The 22,453-nt window shown below is 34.3% G+C and overlaps 3 protein-coding genes across 4 annotated transcripts; 1 reads left to right on the top strand and 2 right to left on the bottom strand.

Moving 5' to 3' along the window:
• Nucleotides 1-2,405: 2,405 nt before the first annotated feature.
• LOC141433781 (endocuticle structural glycoprotein ABD-5-like) lies at nt 2,406-3,932 on the top strand. The gene is made up of 3 exons (XM_074095884.1): nt 2,406-2,516; nt 2,915-3,036; nt 3,493-3,932. The coding sequence occupies exons 1-3, from the start codon at nt 2,505-2,507 to the stop codon at nt 3,692-3,694; spliced, it is 336 nt and encodes a 111-aa protein (XP_073951985.1). The 5' UTR covers nt 2,406-2,504; the 3' UTR covers nt 3,695-3,932.
• A 3,012-nt stretch (nt 3,933-6,944) lies between these two features.
• LOC141433782 (endocuticle structural glycoprotein SgAbd-5-like) lies at nt 6,945-8,396 on the bottom strand. Its single transcript, XM_074095885.1, has 3 exons — nt 8,288-8,396; nt 7,498-7,613; nt 6,945-7,151 (listed from the first exon to the last, which is right to left on the bottom strand). The coding sequence occupies exons 1-3, from the start codon at nt 8,297-8,299 to the stop codon at nt 6,959-6,961; spliced, it is 321 nt and encodes a 106-aa protein (XP_073951986.1). The 5' UTR covers nt 8,300-8,396; the 3' UTR covers nt 6,945-6,958.
• A 1,677-nt stretch (nt 8,397-10,073) lies between these two features.
• Nucleotides 10,074-19,671, bottom strand: LOC141433317 (flexible cuticle protein 12-like). Of its 2 annotated transcripts, none has more exons than XM_074095301.1 (4): nt 19,615-19,671; nt 18,520-18,681; nt 17,890-18,011; nt 10,074-10,401 (listed from the first exon to the last, which is right to left on the bottom strand). In XM_074095301.1, exons 1-4 carry the CDS (start codon nt 19,654-19,656, stop codon nt 10,212-10,214), a joined length of 516 nt encoding a protein of 171 aa, XP_073951402.1. In that variant the 5' UTR covers nt 19,657-19,671; the 3' UTR covers nt 10,074-10,211. The 2 variants fall into 2 exon arrangements, with proteins under 2 accessions (XP_073951402.1, XP_073951401.1); XM_074095300.1 differs by having other exon boundaries at nt 18,520-18,687.
• Between the last annotated feature and the right edge of the window lie 2,782 nt (nt 19,672-22,453).

Raw genomic sequence — 22,453 nt, forward strand, 5'->3', positions numbered from 1 at the left:
TTTTAATGGTAAACCATCACAAGACTAGATACTATTCTTGGTCAAAGTATAGGGTAAGGCTATTCTAACAAGCTTAAACACGGCTAGGGTACGATGCATAATAATGCACTGGACCTCTAAGACGGAATATCGTAACCTGGCAATTGTAACTTGGCTTGGCTTGGCTTGGTAGCCAAGTTTCGTGTCAATACAACAATGAAAGGTATATAAAAATCAAGATCAAAGATTACGTTCCATACACAGATCAATAATAATATTATAGTTAAAAGCGAAGTTTCAATGCATCAAAATGTTACTATAGGTAAGAAAAATTATCCATAGATTGTTTATTGGGACCGATCATAAATTCTAACTTTTTATTACAAGCTTTTCAAATACAAATCATGGAAAATTTGGAAATCGAATGTAAACTTCTGCCAGTGGTTGGATTGGATTGACTTCTAATTTGGTATAAACAATAATAATAATGTAAGTTGAATGACAGTGCCAGCACAGTCAATTAAAATTGCACAAAAACAGGTAAAATTGCGAGACGAACTCGTACACTGAGGGTTCCGTAAAAAATTGTAGGCATCTATGAATATCTAGTGTCAGCTGAACCCTACGCCTAAGCTATTATTTCAGATTCAGGATTTATTCCAGATTTCAGATTCAGATTTATTTTCTGACATACACAGACATAAAAAATAAGTATTTTTAAGGTTGAAGTGAGCTAGCAGCTAGACGTCAGATATTTCACTTGTAAGTTTAGTTTTTATCTAAAAACAAGTTTGAAATTATACTTTACTACTTTTTATAAGCCAGCCAAATGACAAAACGAAATACAGCAACGCTAGTCCTCTAATTCAAATTCAACAATAGATGAACCAGATTGTTACTATTAGGTTGTAATCTTTAATAAATGATTTATCTTCCTATAGTCTAATAAAGTTTTGGATACCTCGACTAGCAATACAAGATGTTTCATTACATCAATAAGTAGTTAGTTTGACTGAAAGTATTCTGAATATATCCAAACTGAAAAAATCCGAGATAAGTTCGCTACGTGCATTGCGGTCACTTGATAAATCTGCTTAATGTAGAATGTACCGCTGTTTTATTCAAAGCTTGACCCCCACTTAGTAGCGGCCATGTTATGTTAGGGCGGTTACAAACTAGCGTTTTATTCGCGCGTATAAGCTCGTTTTTGGAAGCGCGTGTACGAGCATACAGGTGCGTTTTAGTTTTCTACTAACATTTAACACGCCGCCGGAATGAGTGCGTACACGCGCGTTCGGTTTAATCTAGCGCACGTGTAAGCGCGTATGCCAAAAATTACCATACACAAGTAGAATAAAATTCTAGTCTGAAGTCGCCCTAAAGCAATAACGTGACTTCTTTGAAAAAAGTCATCGCATAGCTCAAGTGAAATAAATAACACTGGTTTTGCCAATTTAATCTTATATACCCACGACAATATCTCATACTTGATCCATAGTGACATGCTTCATTAAATTAATAAAAAATATATAAAAATAACATTGATACATCCGCAACTCCGAGACAAGCCTCATCAAACCTTATAAAATATACAAACAAAAAATACCTCGTGAATTAATTTTAACATATCCGATGGGGAACGTATCTGAATATCGAAAATTAATAATAGGTATCTAAAGTTAAAAAATTGACGGTCAAAATATAGAAAGTAGGTTAAATAGGTAAGGTTAAGTTCGATATTTTGACCGTCGATTTATATATTTTAACTATCGATTTTGTAATGTTTTAATGTTTATTCGGGTACAAGCGGTACAATATGACTAATTACAATGAAATCTTAGATTATACAACAACCAGTAAAGAGGTAAAGATATTTCAATTTTCAATATTCAGATACGTGCCCATTCAATCCCTATCCAGAGTCCTACCCAACTCAAAGGTCTCCATTACAACAGCAACATTACCCCGCTGAATAGCAATGGAGTCTATAGTTTTTAGTGACTAGTGAGTAATTCAATTAAAATCATAATGGTCAATTTTCTAGTCTGTTCCATACTTTTGGATGCTTTGGGTATTGGCTATTACGGGCAGTGTGGTTGTATGTAATCAAGTAGGTACTTATTTGATTTTATGTTTGTAAACTCTTTATTGTACAAAAGAAAAGAAACAAATACAATTGACAAACTTTGAGATACCTGTTACAAAGGCGGAGGCGAAGAGGGAGGGATAGGTTTAAAAAAACTTAAAATACAAAGCGATGTAGGTTAAGTGATGCACGGCCCGTCAAGTGTAAACAATTTACACGATTGACAAATCCTCGTAACGTTTTCATGGATCACCTTAAACATACTGTTTGCATTATTGTGATTAACACCTCGGCTTGCCAATGAAACTTCGAAACATCTCATTGTCAATACTATGGAGAGGATATTTATAGCTCAAGTTGTCACTCCAAACAGTAGACATTCGGGACTCGTCCAACCATCAACACATACCTCCAAAAAAATCCCAAAAAAAACTTCAAAATGATGAAAATTGTAAGTTATCCCAAAAGTGCTTTGTGAAAATAGTGATAAGATAATGTATTGATAAAAAAAATAACGGTGATCTTACACAGTGCAAATTTAGTTTTAATTTACAGACACAAGGCGTATCACTAAAAGCTGTTTGGTTTTTTTACCTCAATTATCCATTTTGTAAGAAAAAAATATTTAAAATTAACGTCGCTAAAAAACAAAACTGCTTAAAATAAGACAGCAAAATACAGAAATTACTTGCTTTAAATAGCTCGCAAATTTAGCTTATTTTAAATTTAGAATTACGGTTATAAACCTGATAGGTATATAATAATTATAATTAAACCTTTCGTGTCAAAACTTTGCTCTTTTAAATACAAAAAGTTTTTTGAGTTTTTATATGAATATTTTTTTTGTAGACTATTTGCGCCCTGGCTGCCGTTGCCTTCGTGTTTGCCGTGCCCCAGGACAAGCCTCAAGCAGCACCCGTCCAGATTGTCAAACAAGATTCAGAACTCGATGTCAACGGATACAACTTTGAGTAAGTAATTCTGCACCATTTACGATTATACAAAGCTTAAACAACTTATCAGTCTTCATAAATATTACAGTTATGTTCGTGGAACAAATCATACAAAATACGTAGGTAGCTACCTACATTAAAAAAAATGTAAAGGGAAAATCAAATACTAAGTGTTTTACGATGTTTTACCATTAGCCTAGAATATTTTAGTCCGAGTAGATGATTGTGTCAGTTTGACTGGAAACTCCTATAGAGAAATTTCATCGGAATTTTGATTAAAAATTTAGTCACGCCTTGAGACGTCGTATATAACATCGACAAATTTTTGCCAAACACAAAAATTACAAGGGTTTTAGCCGAAATCAAGGAACCACCTGCTGAAATATTCCAGATTTTTTTTTCAATATCTAGAACAAACTTTATGTTTTTCCAATTCACAGAATTTTAACCGAATTGTTACTAACTTTTTTTCAGCTTCGAGACCAGCGACGGTACGCAAAGGCAAGAGCAGGGAGAATACAAGAACGACACCGACCAACAGGGTCTTTCTGTTAAGGGCAGCTACAAATACGTCGCTCCTGATGGCCAACACGTCTCGGTTACCTTCGTCGCCGACAAAAACGGATACCAACCTACCCAACACGTTGGTGACGACCAGCCTGCTCCCCAATCTTAACCATTATAAAATAAGGCTCTAAGAATACAACATTCGTATCGCTGTAACCAAATATTTTTTAAGAAATGTATCCTTGTACAGTCGAGTTCATAAACTTGTGAGCAAACATTTGATCAAAAATATCTGAACACGCTTCTACGCCGTTAACAATAGAGCCGTGTCACAAGTTTATAAACTCGACTGTACATCTTGTCGCAGTGCGTGACAATGTCTTTAATAAAGATTTATTAACATCTTATATGTTGTTTTATCTAGAACGATTTTTGAAACAGACTGCAAGCAAACGGTTCGCTACGTCACCGTGTACCTAATAAATAAGACCAGAAGCTTTCATTCATATTCTTACTCATTTACCAAGAATTTATTTTAATTTTATATTATTTTTACAGAAAAAAGGAGAAAAGATGAATGTTTAAATATAGCTGATAGTATTTTTTAATAAAGAGTGTAGGTAGATTATGTAGAAGATAGATTCCATGTACCTAATATGCTCATAACTAGTGGCTGTGTGAGTTAGGTATAGACCTTGCAAGTTTATTTTTAGTCGGGAGTTAGTTAATTCGGTATTCTTAATTACCTATGAGTTGAACAGTTGAACCAATTTTTTGTTTTAGTAAAATTACCACTTTTATTCTAGTAACCGTATAAAAAAAAACATCAAGTTAGCCAACTAAAAGTTCTTGAATTAAATATTGATTAAATTAACATATTATCGGTCAATTTGTCAGTTTGTCTCCTCCAAAGCTGAGACCTCCAAGTCCCTATCCCTCCTCCTCCAGATTTTCCTGGACACAAACTATTCTATGTCCTTCTCCGGGACTCAAACTATCTGTGTACCGAATTTCATCTAAATCGGTTTAATGGTTTAGACGTGATGAAGTAACAAACAAACAAACAGACTTACAAACTTTCGCATTTATAATATTAGTGGGATAATGGGATTATCTCATTTTCTAATTGACATACGAGTAAATATATAGATAGCAATTAAAATGTTTGTCTTGGAATTTTTTCTCTTGCCTTATGTCTATGACTAATGGAGACCTGGTCATTAGAAAGGGATTAATGGAGCCGAAACCAACATGAAGAGGAAATGAATACCATTATAATATTTAAACGATATTCGTGCAAACTACGATGGAATTCTAACCCCTAAAAGACAATGAAGATGTGTGCTCTGCCGTGATAGTTCAAAAGGACGCATGTCAGTTTCATAGAAGTTGAGAAACAAAGTTTTTCTAATAGATTTTTTTATACCGGGTGTGGCCTGTAAATACGACAAAAAAATTAAAACATAGGTCATCCTCGTCAAACTTAACGAACTAAATGTTGTTCAGCGACTTTTAAAAATAATGGAGTCTTTGAATTTTCCTTTTTTCATACAAATTAAATACTGCTATCAATGTATGCTATCCTAGAACCCAACTGACGTCGCATGTCACGCTACAAACATCAAGCAGTTAGCTTTACATTGCTTCTTTGAATAAACTTAAAAGGGTAATAAATATTGAAAAAAAAAAAAAAAGTCGCTGAACTAATGTTGTTTAGTTTGAGGAGTATGCTCTATGTTTTAATTATTTGCTCATATTACAAGCCATACCCGGTACCTATAGTTATATATACATTATATAGCTACTATTAAATAAAGAGTTCGGGATACGGTTATCAATTTAGGCGACTAATTATTGAAATTAAATCACAAGAAAATATATTCTAAATTAGTAAAAAATGTGCTATTGTGCGGCGAATTGGGTAGTAGCAAATCACAGCTCATTCATTTTACTAATTAGACGAAATTTAAATAGTGTGAGATGTGGTTTTGTAGCAATACGCAGATTTTTAACACTTTTGAGTGGTATTCTGAATATAAACATCTATCGATGACCTAGTGCCGCATGCATCTTGGTCGCTAGCCCAAACAAACCTGCTCTTAGCTACTAACCGAGTTGCTCGGTGTCGAATAAGTACATGCGTTTAACCCTTGAACCCAGTAGTCAAAGCTATTTAAAAGTTAAACTAGCAAATGTTATCTCGGTAGGTACACACTTTTAATCATGGAATACACACTTGATAGGTATAAGCACGATTTTAACGATTGCTTGAACTAACTACCAGTTGCGCAGGGTCAGATATTCATTGGCTTGAGAGCGTATTTGCTATTTCCTGCGCCTAATTGTTAACTTTATAACAAATTGTAATTGAAACAGCAAAAATAGCCTGAAGTAATTAGCCACTTTTTTGTGAATTGTTGCCAAAGCCTAGTTTTACTTTCTCGTGGTTATTATTTGCGTACCCATAGCCTAGTTGCAATAAGAAACCGACTAAAAATCATTCCGTTGAGCAATATTCAATGACAAGGTAATAATTTCAAATCAAATATCAAATATCATGGGATAATTAACACCAATTAACCTAGTTCCATACTAAGCAAAGCTTATATTATGGATACTGGGCAACGGATAAACACATACATATAGATAATACATAGTTAAATACACTGATGTATTAAACTGGTTAAATACATGTTAGGCGTCCAAGACCCGAGAACAAACATTCGTATTATTCATACAAATATTTGCCCCGGCTGGGTATCGAGCCCGGGACCTCAAGCTTCGTAGTCAGGTTCACTAACCACTTGGCTATCCGGTCGACAAAATAATGATAAATATGACGATGTAAACTAGCTACACTGCAGTTACTTTTGCACTAGTTTTCGTGATGTTGATAAAAATGTATTTTACTAAATTTTTGGAGTTCTTAGTTTGATTGAGAAAAAAAATTGGTCCAAACGACAATTAAAATCTGCAGTTTTCTGATAAACAATTAAAACTTTTACATAAAGTTTTTTATCTGGCCACTGTATTTCATGAAAGTTTCAATTTTATTTAGATTTGTTTTATTCCAAACCAAGGAACTAGTTTTCCTTTTTTTATTTAAAGTAACTCCTGAATTAATCAATTATTCCTGACCGAGTAATAACTATTTTTTAAAAGATTGCTTAGCGTGAAAATATGTGTTTTTTTTTCTTTCACTTAAGGGATAATGGACGGAATAGTTGACCAACGTGGAAACGTCTGAAAGGAGGCCTGTGTCCAGTAGTGAGGCGTATATAGTCTGGGATCATGATGATGATGAAGGGAGAATGGAAAATAAAATGAAGATATTCACAATAGAAAACATTTCACCATGCCACAGAATGCTCACAGAATCCGAATGCAGTTTTTAAAAAATAGAAAAGAAACAAATGAAATCAATTAAAATAATTTATTGCCCTGCAGCTGGAGCTGCGTGAACAACTGGGTTAAATCCTTTATCGTCAGCAGTGTAGGTAACGGTGTACTCCTGGCCATCGGGGGCCACGTAGGAGTACGAACCCTTAACTCCGATGCCTTTATGGTCTCCTACAGTGATCAGTTCGCCTTCTTCTTGCCGAGAAATGCCGTCACTCAGCTTGTACCTGAAGTTTGGAGAAATAATCATTTGAAAATCACAGTTTAAAAGGCAGGTTAAATGTTCGTAGTAAAGTTGATGAGAACAAAGCAAATCTTTTAATAAGTTCGAAATTTTATTGAGATTTTCTTTTATATCTCTCGTCTTTGGTAGGTATATTTTGCCAACGTTGACGTTGAGACATTATGATTTATGACATACTTTATTCTTCCATTTAATTCAATTAATTATATGAGCATTAATTAGGTACAAATTGTACGAATAAAGTGAAAAAGAAATTTACGGCGGTTAAAAAGGAATGTGCTCCAAATTCTTACAGATTTGAGATATTTAAGATAATTTACAAGACTCACGCAAAGTTATAACCATCTTCTCTGACGAAAGCATTCTCAGTGAGGACTTCCACATCAGGCTTGGGCGCGTCTTCAGCAGCCAAAGATACTGCTACGAAAGCCAGTACCACAAGTTTCTGCAACGATTATTATAACAATTAAGCCTCATAATGAATTAATTCCTAAAATAGGCCTTTGATTGCATTAATCATAATATCAGTTTGCATCCACATCGCTTACATTCAGCAGTAGCTGGTTCGTGCTAATCATTTTTAATGAAGCTAGTTCTATGTTAATGTCAGTTTTGAACTACGAGTAAGTAAGTAATGTCACCAGCACCAATATCTGACACAACAAAGCGTGCATAAATAATTTCTAGGTCCAGTAGGATGTGTGAGATATTATTCTACGGAAATATTAATGCAGATGACTCTACATAAGTTTGCTGTTTAGGATACATTAACATAATTTATTTTTTTGTTAAGATTATTCTTAGCTAAAAATTCAATACGTACTCTTAAGAGTATGTATTTCGTAAATACTCAATTATATTAGTAATCATATAATTGATAATAATTATTAGTAAGTAGGTATATTCGTAATATTTACAAAATAGGTACGTCCTTTGATTAGGACAAGATGAAGAATTCCGTAGGATTAAGAAAATCTTTAATAATATTTGAAGAATTAATAATAAGGAAGTAAGAAAGGAAGAGTTATGGTCTTGTTTCTTGTATTCTAAATCAATATTTAGCTAAGGATAAATTTTAACGGACTTTTTTTACGTATAATTTTGAATTTCCAGACTTACCAAAGCAAACATGATGATCGGAATGTGAAGTGAAAGAACACTGATTCAAAATTGACTACATTTTTCTTAAATATACAGTGTTTGTTTGCTATTGTTACAGCGATTGACTAAGTGCAAACGCGCGGTACGGAGGTGATAACACAATCAAGTTATGAAATCTCGCGGAGTGCCTGTTAGACCAGTCAAGAATGCGTTAGACCCTGACAATAATTTATCAGTAGTCATATGAAAAAGTAACAGTAAACACAAAGTATTTAACGCAGTACTTACCGTGCGTAGAATCAAGTATTTTAAAGTTATTTAACTGATAACATTTTAGTCGAATGATAGGTGATAGGTACTTTGGTGTAATTTTTCCCAGTTGTGCCTATACATAGTCTGTTCTCCGACAATTGTTAGAAAAAAATAAAAATAAGGGTCCTTAATTCATTTTAAAAATACTTACGGCCCACTATTGTGAACAGTACCAAATATTGGAATTTACTAGTGCACACCCAACCGATACACTTGCAGCCCATTCCAGATCAAAAATAGACTGTAACTGTATATTTCGGACAATGTTCTTTTCTTTAATTGATTTATATAGGATAGATTAAGTTTATTTTATTATTTTTCTGAAAATTACTTTTTATTAAATTTTAATTACATGAAACAATCATTATTCAACAACAATTATTTAACAATCATGATATTTATTTATTTGTTTTATTTATTCGACTAAACAATATGATAAGACAAAAATATTTGACCATCATCAATAGGTCAAAACTACGATACCGAGTTACGAGTATTCTGATTTAAAACGTATAACGTAAGAATATTTTTAATTGTATCGGTGGCTTTTATTTTTCATTCTAGGTTTCTTTAGTTATCACCACAGAGTAATGTGTATCGTAGTGCAAGTTTTAAATGTAATGCCGTCTATCCCACTAGTCCCATTGAGTTGTCCCATCATGGGACTACTGGGATGATTACGTCCCAGTTGTACCTATCCTGTTAAGCCATCAATTTTTTATGGACTTCAATGGGTTGTCTGTTTTACGGGTAATTTATAATAATTCACGGACGTTTGCTTTATTGCCACAGCCTCTATACAAAGCCAATGTTTATTGATTGGACTACAATGCCGTCTAGTCTACTCTGGCCAAGGATGCCTGATGTCAGAAGTCGCCAATTTAGCAACTGTCGAACTACCTAATACACTAGAAACTTTTTTTTTTTTTTTTTTTATTCGACTGGATGGCAAACGAGCAAGTGGGTCTCCTGATGGTAAGAAATCACCACCGCCCATAAACATCTGCAACACCAGGGGTATTGCAGATGCGTTGCCAACCTAGAGGCCTAAGATGGGATACCTCAAGTGCCAGTAATTTCACCGGCTGTCTTACTCTCCACGCCGAAACACAACAGTGCAAGCACTGCTGCTTCACGGCAGGATTAGCGAGCAAAATGGTGGTAGCAATCCGGGCGGACCTTGCACAAGGAACTATTATTTTATTTAATATGAGAAAACATCTTACTAGCGTACCTTTCATAACTACGGGAAAACGAAGACCTCAGAATATGAATATTATTTACAAACAATCTTAATGTTCGATGCTATCGTAACGCTTGTATTTTTTACCTATTTTTAATTTACAATGTTTGCCAAGTTTTTATTCTATATTTTTTATCTTATAGTAAAATAAGTAGAATAGAAGATCATCCGCATTTCAGTTCATGGAATAGACCCAATATTGATTTAAATAATGTTTGTTGTTATTTTGTTACAATAAAAACAACTTAAACGTAGTAAAATAATTTAATAAATAAAATATCAATAAATTACACCTCATAAATATTCAAGTTAAACTTGAAATTTTCACAACATCGCATTCAATAATTTCCAGTCTTGTTTGCTTCCATCATTATCTCGAGGTAAATTTCACTCCTCGTGTACTTTTTTAATAATCGTTCTGTAGCCTCTTTTCCCAGCCTTATACGACATTTCGTAGAGTTGCCCTTTGTTGTCGTACCAGCGCACGGTACCCAGTACATCCAGGGCAGCGTCCTTGGTTCCAAGGTTTAGAATTGCCCCCCGTTCAGTTCGTGATGAGCCGTCACTAGTATCATAACTGGAATGGCAACAAATAATTGTGATAAGTACATTGTAGGTACTAAGGATTGTCATCGAAAAAGAAACCGGTTAAGTGCTAGTTGGACTCGCTCTTCATTTCGTTAACGTGGAAGAAAGTAAGTAAAGTGTAAAAGACAACTGCTAGAGATGTACACGCTAACAGCACATATATAAAGATTAGGTAGGTAGGTACTGAAGTTTTTTTTAGTAAAAATGATGTTAGTGTTGTGTGTAATTAATGACGTCTTTGGGTCAACTAATTAAGTTATTTAAGCAAAACGAAATAACCAAACCACTTGTTATCTCGATGGCCTTTGTTGTATTTGAACCATGAAACGATGTCAAAAATGGAAGACCTAGAAATTTAATGATGATTTATGAAATGATCGAAACAAGTCGTACCGTTTTGACATATAATCGTGAGTTGAACCTTTTTAATTTATTAATTTAATCAAATATGTCTCACTAGAGCTTAAGTAATATGATTTATGTAAATAAAATCGTAAGATGTTAAGAAATGCACTTAATCAATATTGGCTCTATCTGCAAGGGACCTGCGTCATGCGTAATTTGCATCCGCAAACAAAAATAAATGGCTAATAAGCATACGGCATACATATAGTACAGAACAGCCTATACCTTTACCCGCGGCAACCATTCATTAGATTTGGCAGTTGAATTGATATTGGTAGATATTTTACTAAATTTAAGACTCTCAGAGTCAGACTCAGAGATAGGAATACTCAAAAATAACATAAAGATCCTCATTTACATTGTTTGTAAAAAATCTTTTAACTATTCCACATTTTGATTGGTTATTTGGAGTCTTTTTGTATTTTTTATTTCAACTCCAAATTTGTTACTTTTACGGGTATCCCGTGAAACCATATCGAAAATACAAACTGAGACATGGATGCACAGAAAAACCAGAAAAAGAGACCAGCGCTGGGAATCGAACCCAGGTCCTCAGCAATCCGTGCTGCGTGCTATAACCCCTACACCACCGCTGGACAGGAATTTAGACACGAATTTTTCCTATGCATACATATCTCAGGTTGCTTATTTCTACTACGCTACTTATGCAGCAGCACTAGCGACATCTATGTTTCGCTCTCATCGAGAGACGTCAACATTATTTCGGAACCAACCGCTCAAACCAGCGCTGGTCTCTTTTTCTGGTTTTTCTGTGCATCCATGTCTCAGTTTGTATTTTCGATATGGTTTCACGGGATACCCGTAAAAGTAACAAATTTGGAGTTGAAATAAAAAATACAAAAAGACTCCAAATAACCAATCATGATTTGATTGCTTAGTAGCGACATCTCTTGTCTGGGTGAGCGGTTGGTTCCGAAATAATGTTGACGTCTCTCGATGAGAGCGAAACATAGATGTCGCTAGTGCTGCTGCATAAGTAGCGTAGTAGAAATAAGCAACCTGAGATATGCATGCATAGGAAAAATTCGTGTCTAAATTCCTGTCCAGCGGTGGTGTAGGGGTTATAGCACGCAGCACGGATTGCTGAGGACCTGGGTTCGATTCCCAGCGCTGGTCTCTTTTTCTGGTTTATCTGTGCATCCATGTCTCAGTTTGTATTTTCGATATTCCACATTTCTCTTACACTTAGCGGTTAAGGCTTTAGAATTTTATCTCGTATAGGTAAATATTTGAATAAAAAGTAGCTAATCGTGTTACTAAACCCGACCCGTTTAAACCCCGAATAACCCCCTAAACCCGTTTTAAAGAATAACGACACGCCCACAGATTCATTAACTTTCTCATTTACAATATTAGTAGGATGTGTATTACTTGCATGCAAAAGATTACTTTCTTAAGTTTTCCTTGCCATAAACCTTCGATAAAAATTTAATACCGTTTCAATTGTTTTTATATGAAAGGTTTATTTAGGTATGCGACCCAGAAACGGACATTCAACTTGTTGGAGGCGGATGATCATGTTTTTGTCACTTTTATCCTGCCTACATCACCGTTCTCTGTTCTACTTTTTATGGTACCATTGTAACATGACTACATGACATGTATCAAAACGATTTGATTCATATTTATTTAAACGACTGACATGTATGAAGTAAAGGATTACTTTGAGTTTTTTTAAACCGTTTTTTGCTCCTGCCCTGAAGAAAATAATTAAGTTTCTCTTTACCTCTGTCGTATTAACCTACAACATCTACCTACTATGCAGTAATTTAAGTTGGTAGTAAATATTGGCATTGAAAAAACCCGAAATACATTATATACTAGTAGTAAACATTGCCATTTATATATAAGCCCGAATAGCATAACACGCAAAAATTACGAATGGTGGGAAGTGGCTCAACAATCCCTTGTTGTGACTGTACTTTTCCAAAAAAGTTAAATTAAAGAAACATGACGAATCAGTATGTTTGTTTCGATTTTATGACAACATTACAACCAATAATCACGAAATGTGGCACACGTGTCTTTGGTGAGACAGAGGTAAATAATGGACTTATTTTTCCCGTGGAAACCAAAATATTTGTGGAACAAGTAAAAAACTTGATTTTATGAGGGTAGAGTCACATGTAGTAAACCATTTAATACGAATCTGTGTCCAATTTCCCATCGCAGTTTAAGAATCCAATTCATATTTCATCTAATTAATTTTATATTAGCAACGATTTACTAAAGGTAACTCTATATACCTACACATTAACTGGCGTATCTAAATGGTGGTTCACTTTAGTTGCAGGTATGGTATAACAATTCTTAATTAAGTATTGATGTATCTATCTATCTATCTATATAAAACAAATATTATATATAATTAGAATTTTGGAAACGGCTCCTACGATTTCGATGAAATTTGGTATGTAAGGGGTTTTCGGGGATGACAAATCAATCTAGCTTGGTTTTATCTCTGGGAAAACGCTTATTAATGAATTTAAGCCCGAGCAAAGCTCGGTCGCCCAGGTACTTTAATATAATGTAGCTAATTGCTGAGTGTAAGTAAACGTATCACTTCATAACGACTGCATTATTTGGCTAAATCTTTTTTTATTCCGTTTGTAAGTGTCTAAATAAGGCAACAAGGTGTTGTATAAAATTTTTTTTTTCATTTTCATTTTCATTTTCATTTTCATAAAAGAAAACATTAACCAAATTGTAAGAAAAGGTGAAAATCTTCCTTTTAAAAGGCGACAACCTCGAAAAGTAAAGATGGGGCGGGCAGCTAGTTATTTATAAATCGTATATTAATTGAAAGCAAAACTCAGAACAAAAGAGTATGTTTAATTTGCAACATTAAAAAATATTTTTTTCGACGGAATCCAAGTGTAACGAGACATCCTGTTGCCTACCTCACCCTGAACATAACAACTAAGTGCATTGCCCTAACAACGTCATAGTTAAAATAATAATACGATCTTACCACAAAGAACTTAAACCCGTCATAGACATGCTGTTTGTAACTGACATAATATATGTCAAAATCCACGTTCAACGAGTGTCTAAGTTTATATTATGGTGCGAAAAATCAACTCGGTAAAAGGAATACGGCTGCTCAGTTTTCTACGTGAAATACTAGTTAATACCGAAAGATATTAAAAATGTTTTATTTTTTGTTATAACATAAGAAAATTGAAGTCAATCTGTGCCTTGTGCCTGCTCATACATTACAAGAAATTTACCTATGAGTAGTTTTGTAGACTCGCATAGTAGCTGTTGAGACCAAAAGCTACTAAGACCAAAAAGTTGCACACCGTTAAAGCTGCGTTAGCAGGTAGTTATAATTTCCATTAACTTTTACCATTGTGACAAGTAAATTATCCATGCAAATGTATGATTAATTTTGCTGTTTTTACGAGTAGCAACTACTAAGTACCTATGAATATTTAGGCATATGCGTTTAACGCACTGATTGGAAGTCATGTAAACGCTTATATACATTTGAGGAATTAACACTTTCTAGCAGTTCTGGCAATCAATGTGTTAAAACAGTGCAATGTAGCTAACATAAGTGAAAATAGAATATTTACTAAGGTTAATAAGTGTAAGGGCTGCTTACACGGTCTACTCGTATGGTTACAAAATTAACTTCATTAACCCTGGATTATGGATGACAGTTTCATATACTTTGAAACTATTTAACTTTGGGTTAGCACTTGGATATAAAATGTCTTTCTAATTGAAATAATTTTCCAGAATATTTCAGAAAGATATAGGTATGTTTAATTTGATTAAATACCCTTCTTAAGGTTTTCCATCAGAATTTTTGTTTCAAAGTAATTTGTGTAGTGTGCCTTTGACGTGGTGCACTTTGAATGTTAATCAACGTAAGAAAACATTTGTCAACCACAATTGGAATTGGAATCCCACCAATTCACGTTTGTCATGTTTTCTCAGTCACGGCTAATTACGAACTCATGTTTAGTTTGCAAACAAATACAACTAATGCACATAAAATATTTGACGATAATTCAGTAATAAATAAGTATGCACTTATTTATTTGGAATAAAGTAGTGTGACCGTCGATGCTAATAAGGTAAAATAAATGAAGTGAATTGTACAGAGATACCAAACAAATCTACTACATATACAGTTGATAATTCGCTTTGTTGGTAGGTCTAAAAACCAGCTTTCTTTTAAATTACGGTCTCCAATTGTTGAATATAATTAAAAACATATGTACATGTGTCTCATTGATGAAGAACTTGGTACTTGTTCACCATCGCTTTTATTCATCAAAACCTTCTGAAAGATTATTCAAAATCGGAATTATACTTCTCGCGTCAAGCGGGTTCTTAGGCCCCGTTAACACAATTCCAGCAAAAACGTATGAAACGCTACTGGAATGATTTTATTGGATTAATGTAAACAGGGTCTTACGATTTTCATCACAGGTGCAGAAGGTAGGTAGGTACTATTTGCAGTGCAGAAGGTAGATATTATTTGAACCATGACTCATTGTGGAAACTTTTTACAATTAAATATTCTAACTATACTATACTTACTATACTATCTAAAACCTAAACTATTGGTTAGAAAATTTTGAAAAAAATCATGTTGGTAGTATTTAAATATATTAAATTTATAAGGAAAACTATAACGGTTATGTTGAGAATTATTACTAGTTTAATAGTAAATAAGAGCAGCCTAAGTTACAAAATACACCTAAACTTGGAAGACTCCATACAATAGGCCAAATTCTTGATTTTTTTCGTAACGGCTACGGAGCCCTATCTTGGCGTGTCCGACACGATTTTGGCTAGTTTTTTTATTTCTTCACATAACATTTAATTTTAAGTTTTGCGTTCTGGGTGGCCTTTGTTTAATAACATGTAGAACTCGTCCTGCTGATGATGATGATAATGACATAGAATACTGAAGCGTTTTGTTTAAAGTATTTTCGGAACTTCTTACGAGTTACCACTGCAGTGGTTCAGATACTATTCATTATTGAAATTCAACTGAATGTAATTTTTAAAGGCGATTAAATGGATCGCTTGCTTTGCGGAAGGCAGGTTGTTAAAATATTTGCTTTCGCCAAAAAAACAATGCGGGCCAGGTTCCGACGCTGCTGTCACGTATTTCTGTAATCGGGTTATGTGATTGCACTCGAGCACGTGAGAACGATTTGGAGGCCGCAAAAGGACAAACACAATAATCCACATTATTTTCGTTAGATTTTTATTCTGCTTTATAAAGAAAACCATTCTAACACGGACACAATGGAGCTACGTTAAGGCTTTTGTATGTGTTCATAGAAATTATCAACATAATTTTAATAATATCTAAACATATACTTTGATCGCTTTCACTGTCTTTTTTTCTAGGGGACTTCATTATCTACAAACTTTTATTTAACTTCACCTCGTATATTTATTTGTTTGTTTAACATTTTGGAAGTTCATTTCAATCCTCATAGTATCAAATTCATTCATTGTCATAGTAGTCAAATCGACTTGTGGTAAATATACATAAGTTAAATGACAAAGCTAGTACAGCCAACAAAAAGGACTATGATATCAGCAAACAGCTTGTATCAAGAACATTTTTTTTAACGAAATGTGTTTTGAGATTAATTTGTTATGGAATGTGGAGTGTGACCTTTATTGAAAAATAAATATATCTAAAATGTAGTTACTTGTTAATCATTAAAAACCATTATTTATTATCTTCTAAACGATTTCGGGGTCCGTGTTTGGACCTTTCTTGAACTGAGAGTTTTCGAAAGAATTACGTGGGTACTTATTTATAGAAATGAAAACAATAAATCAAAATATGGAATATTTAAAAACACGAAAAGCCTAAAATATATTAAAATTAGTAAAAACGACATTACAAAGAAATATTTTATACATATATATATTCAATTAATAAAGTTCTGACAATGCATTACGGTAGAGGGGAACAAGCGGTTTTCGAGCGTATTAGATGCTTTTTCGTGACTGAAAAATATTTCTAAGATCAAAATTATATTCATGAAATTGAATCGAGCTTTGGATATATAAAAAAATCTCACGGACCAATTTAGAAATAAAAAAAGATAGATAAACATTAATGGGGTGGTTGCTTAGTTTTCAAGTGGTTAGAGAACCTGACTACGAAGCTTGAGGTCCCGGGTTCGATTCCCGGCTGGGGCAGATATTTGTATGAATAATAAGAATGTTTGTCCTCGGGTCTTGGGTGTTTAAGTACGTATTTATCTATATAAATATGTTTATCCGTTGCTTAGTATCCATAGTACAAGCTTTGCTTAGTTTGGGACTAGGTCAATTGGTGTCAAGTGCCCATGATATTTATTTTTAAAAGTATTTATTTTTTGCATTTTGTTTGAAACTAGCTTATGCACAACTTGGCCTGCGCGGATCTAGGTGCGCGGTGGCGCCCTCTACCGGAATAAATAGTATCCTATGTTGATCCTTGGGGTTCAAATTATCTCTGTACTAAATTTCATCATAATCGGTTCAGTGGTTTCGACGTGAAAGCGTAACAGACAGACAGACAGAGTTACTTTCGCATTTATAATATTAATTATAAGTAGGGATTACTAAGCCCATCGATAAGAAATCATTTGACGCTAAATTCGAATGGATAATTTAGTTTTAAAATGCTAAAAAATAACGTCACCGCCGTAAAAGCATAGCTGATGAATAGCTTTGACGATCCATAGTTTAAAGTTTATTATCACAATAAGATTTGTTTTATGAGCACGTAAATTGAAAATGGCAGTCATAAGAATTTGTCATTTTATTCTGCAATGTTTTTTCTATTTCATGTTGTTTCCATAATGGTGAAATCTGAATTAAAATTAAGTGCTTTAGTCATGTAACGGAGCGTCCAAAGTTGGCACTAAGGAACAGAAAAAAAAAACATTATTAATTAGTCCATTTATAAAAGCTAGTATTCTGCCTATTACAAGATCAGACAGTTAGTCTCTATGTCATAAACGTTACAGAATATTTGGTTGGTGGATAATATTATTCCCGCTTAGGTATGTATACTCACTAAAAATTATAGGAATTAGGCATGCCCGCTGTATCCATTTCATACCGAAGTACTTGTGGTTTAGCCTGACTATCGATGACAGGACTGGCTGTAAAAATGGGCACCAACACCGCTGCCACAATCTGAAAACAAAAAATAAAATTAAAAGCTTATTTCAGCGAATTATTATTATTACGAAACGTGAAATAAGTTAATTCTAACTGATTTCTTGACCTTAGTGAAATTCACCTAATAATTTCAGCCAGGTGCTTGACCTTACAATGATATTTAAGTGATTAATTCGTTAGACTAAATCTTTAGGACATTAATAGTATTAACAAAATTGAAATTATTATCTAAGCGAGAACTTTGACATTACCTTGAATTGTCAAAAGTAGGACTAAGGACGCGGCAAAGGTCAAATGATTTGAAATACCAAAGATATTCGCGTACCTGCGTGATTAAATATTCACACACTAATCTCCAGTCATTGCAACATTGTGTTTGACACCCGATACTGAGGCCATTGGAATCACAGTGTTATGTTATGTTAAAAACGATTTTAATCAACAACTAATTGAGATCTTGTATTTTCCGGGAATGAACTCTAGGTCATGTTAAAAATCTGCAACTACTATTACAATTACTTACCAGTGATAGGAACATGTTGGTTGATGAATGAATGACAAAATCAAGAGGTGACTTCCTGGTCAGGTTGTGGTTCGAATGTGCGACGATTTTGCAAGATCCTCTTATATATAGCGAGTGGAAGAAGTACGTCTCGCGTACGACGTGCACCGAGCTCCGACCAAGCTGAAACTGAGCCAATTACACCTGACCACCAGGTGATCGACATATGAATGGATAAAGGATATAGTACTGAGTGATTACGTCAAAGAGTGTCTTTTATGTACCGAGAATTTCGCTTACCTATAGTTGCTAATGACTGTCTAGCAGGAATAGTGATTTAAGCTCGAATACTTTGCTGCGGCCAATGCTGCATACGATTAAGATGTTTTATGTCTATTAGCCAATGTCTAATTAAATAGTAGGCTTATGTTCAAAACATTACTATTTTTATAGTCATTACGTGACATAGTGACTTAAACTGACTTGTTATTTTTAAAATAATAAATAAGTAGGTACAATAATCAAAGCATAAGTTTACTAACTAAAATGGCTTTGTTCCATGAAGATGCGATGCGAAAACGCTGTCGTGAAAAATCTACTCTATAAGTGCATTAAAGAATTTGATAGCTCATTTAGTTGGTTAGTTCGTTAATATTGGTTAAATGCATATTACACAAGATTCGACATAATATTATCTACTATTTTAATACGATATTATAACGGAGATACTTTTGAATGCTAAAAAACTGTGATACGAATTATAAAAGATCACATTCTCTAACATTCGGATTAAATGGGCGCAAACATGTTTTGGTATGAAGGATCGGTCACCCGCTAACTCTTACAATGTAATTTAATTTGTAAGCTCTTTGCGTACAGTTTTATTACTGTGTAGCAAACAGGGTATAATAGCTCGCAACAGCCGGAAGTTTGTATTACAACACGGAATAATAATACGCTGTGCGTTAGGTAAGTTTCTTAGTGCCAAATACTAATCCGAAGATTCTGCTTAGCAAAGTAAGTGTTCATTTACTTAGTCGTTATTTTGCAGAGGTCCATAATCAATGAACTAGCGGAGCACTACGGTATTATTTATTATTATAACTCGCAGCTCACCTGATGAAAAGTAAAAACTGGGACCCTCAGGTTACTTATCATGATGTAGCCAAAAAGGCTGCTGCGTACCTTGAGGAGGACCAAGATGGAAGCCTCTATGCTAATAATATCTCCGGCTATGTTATCCCCAAACTGAAACACAACAGGTTGTAGTTCATCTAGAAAAGTCTGCCAGGTAGCCACCTGTTAGTGGTTGTTGTCTGACCAAATCACACAAAATACATGAAAATTATACCGTATTTAAACAAAGCATAAATTTGCTCAGTGAAATTAAAGGTAAACGTAAAGGTACATGGTTACTAAATAGTTTTTCTGACAAACTGGTATACATTAAACGTTAGTTGCACCAAGAAACTATAACGATCACATCATCATGTCAGCCGAAAGACGTCCACTGCTTGACATAGACCGCCCCCAAGGCTCTCCACTCAGACCCTCAGAATAATAACTAAAGCACCTTAGACCGGTCTTGTGCTTTCCGAATCCAACGCGATCCCGCGATCTAACCAGCAGGGCTAGTACGAAACTCGCAACTCGAAGTTCGTGTCGTGCGGTCCCTCTGACACTTATATTATTTAATGCGAGAGCGAGCGGGACGGTACGAAACGAACTTCGAGTTTCAAGTTTCGTAGTAGCCCTGCAGGTCGTCGCTTCATCTTGTTGGAGGCCTAACGACAGCTCGACTACTATAACGATAACTCAACGCAGTATACGTTAGTGCCATCCACGAAGACGCGTGATTTTGTCAAAATTAGACATTAATGACATTGTATTAAGAACCACGGCACGCATCATCGTGAATGACTCTACCTATAACGGTATAACAGTTTAGAAGGTGTCATTATCTTTAGTTAAATAATAATTATGTAAAAACTGGAATCCAAACCTTTCAATTGTTGTTATAGAAAAACAAGACTAATTTAAGACTGCATAATGTCTGTGCTGTGTCTGGTTTTAAATAAGACGGGCCCAAATCACCCCGCGGGTGTATATCGGAAAAGGCGACTAAGCAACCTAATGTGAGAGTGCGCAGCGCAGCGCTCGCTATTGCCAATTACAAACTTCGGATTCCAGCACTGCAGCTGCAGTGTGGAAGGCAAGGCGAAACGGCCACACTATTTTCACGAGAAAGTCGTCATGAAGATTCATAACTGATCGTCAACTCGCGAGCACGGCCACTCTGTTAAGAGAGTAGCGTCTTCGAAGAAGAAATATTATTATTATAAGTCATTATAAGTAAGCCCAAAAAAGGGATATTTCACTTGTGTGCTGCCTTAAAATATATTCTTGGCGAATCCATACGAATGCTCCAGACGCCAAAAAAGCAGGTTTTCCCTTACTTTCTACAAGGAAAAACTTAGTAAAAGTATTAAAAGTTTCTTTGTGCCAAGTTGGCAGACACGGACAAAAGGATAAAGTAGAATGCCAGAGCTTATTCTTATATGTATATTTATTATAAAGATAGTGTCTAGAAAATTTACATTGAAGAGAGAGAGGATCTGTTTTAGTCTTGCAATCATCTTTGCTAATCCATTATGCTTGGCAGCAGCGCTTGCACTGTGTTCTGCCATGTACTTACTTACTTAATTTTACTTAAGTTGCACTTAACACGAGAAATTAAAATTATTTGATTTCAGTCAATTTCAATCACATGTTATGACAAATAATATGAAAAAATACAGTAATCACAACAAGTAAGTGTACATTTTTAGCAGCCCACGTAATTTGATATGGAAAAATTCCAAGATACTTGGCACTGTCTTCAAACACGAGCACCTTAATTGAAATTTTAAAAACCATTGCTTACTATGGATAACATTTTATTAAAATTTTGCGAAATAATATAGTTTTATTATTTTTATTTATTGGCAACGGCAGGTAGAAGCTTTTTTATTATCATAAATAATAATAAAAAGCCTGGACGCAATTGGGTGCGATCATTTGTAGCAAGAAGCAAGCAATTGACATTGATAATTTGTTGTTTATTTATGGATACACAGAATTCACAATTTGCAGGCTAACAGGAAGGACCAAAGCGCCCTTGGTGCTAGGACATAGGCACATACGTACAAACTTTAATTATTATTATTAATACAGAAAACAAACTAGAACTATTTTATTTAATTACTCGAATGTAAAGAAAGTATTTATGATTTGAATACCTACAGTGACCCATTAAATAAGCAGGCGACCAACATGACAGAAGGAACCAATTTCTGCATCTGCCGCCCGCACACACGTTCATTTGCCGCTCGCTCTGTCCGCGAACGCGACGAAACGAGATGCAGTTAATATAAAATAAATAAAGTGCAAGTAGGATAGAGAAAAAAAAACTGAAATTCTCATACCAACGCACTGAATATTCAGCAATACGTGTTGGCGACATTGAATTGTGTAATTATGCGGAGTAAATAAGGAACAATGTGGGCTGTGGCCGAAATAATTACCGCTAATTACTACAGATTGCTCCACTAATTGCTCCACATTGATCCATTAAATACAGTTAATGGGAAATTATTGACCAAAAATTTGCTGGTGTAAGAGTACTTTCCTTTAAGTTGGCAATGAGTTTGCAATGCTTGTGTTAATTCTGTCTATGGGGTTTCGGTCGATTTATTGATGATGATGATGACACTAATATTAATTAATTGATTAAATTTTGCTAATTCATTTAAAGATACTGATGTTTCATTTCCTTTGATTTATCTGTAATTTAATTTAATTTATTCTTATTATTTGGCTTTGTAACTATCACTTACAAAATACTTAAAAACACAAAAATTCTGTTCATTCGTTCATTTAATCAATCGACATACTTCTTATGAGCTGTAAATAGATA

This window comes from Choristoneura fumiferana, chromosome 12, assembly GCF_025370935.1.
Source record: "Choristoneura fumiferana chromosome 12, NRCan_CFum_1, whole genome shotgun sequence".
Classification (NCBI taxonomy): domain Eukaryota; kingdom Metazoa; phylum Arthropoda; class Insecta; order Lepidoptera; family Tortricidae; genus Choristoneura; species Choristoneura fumiferana.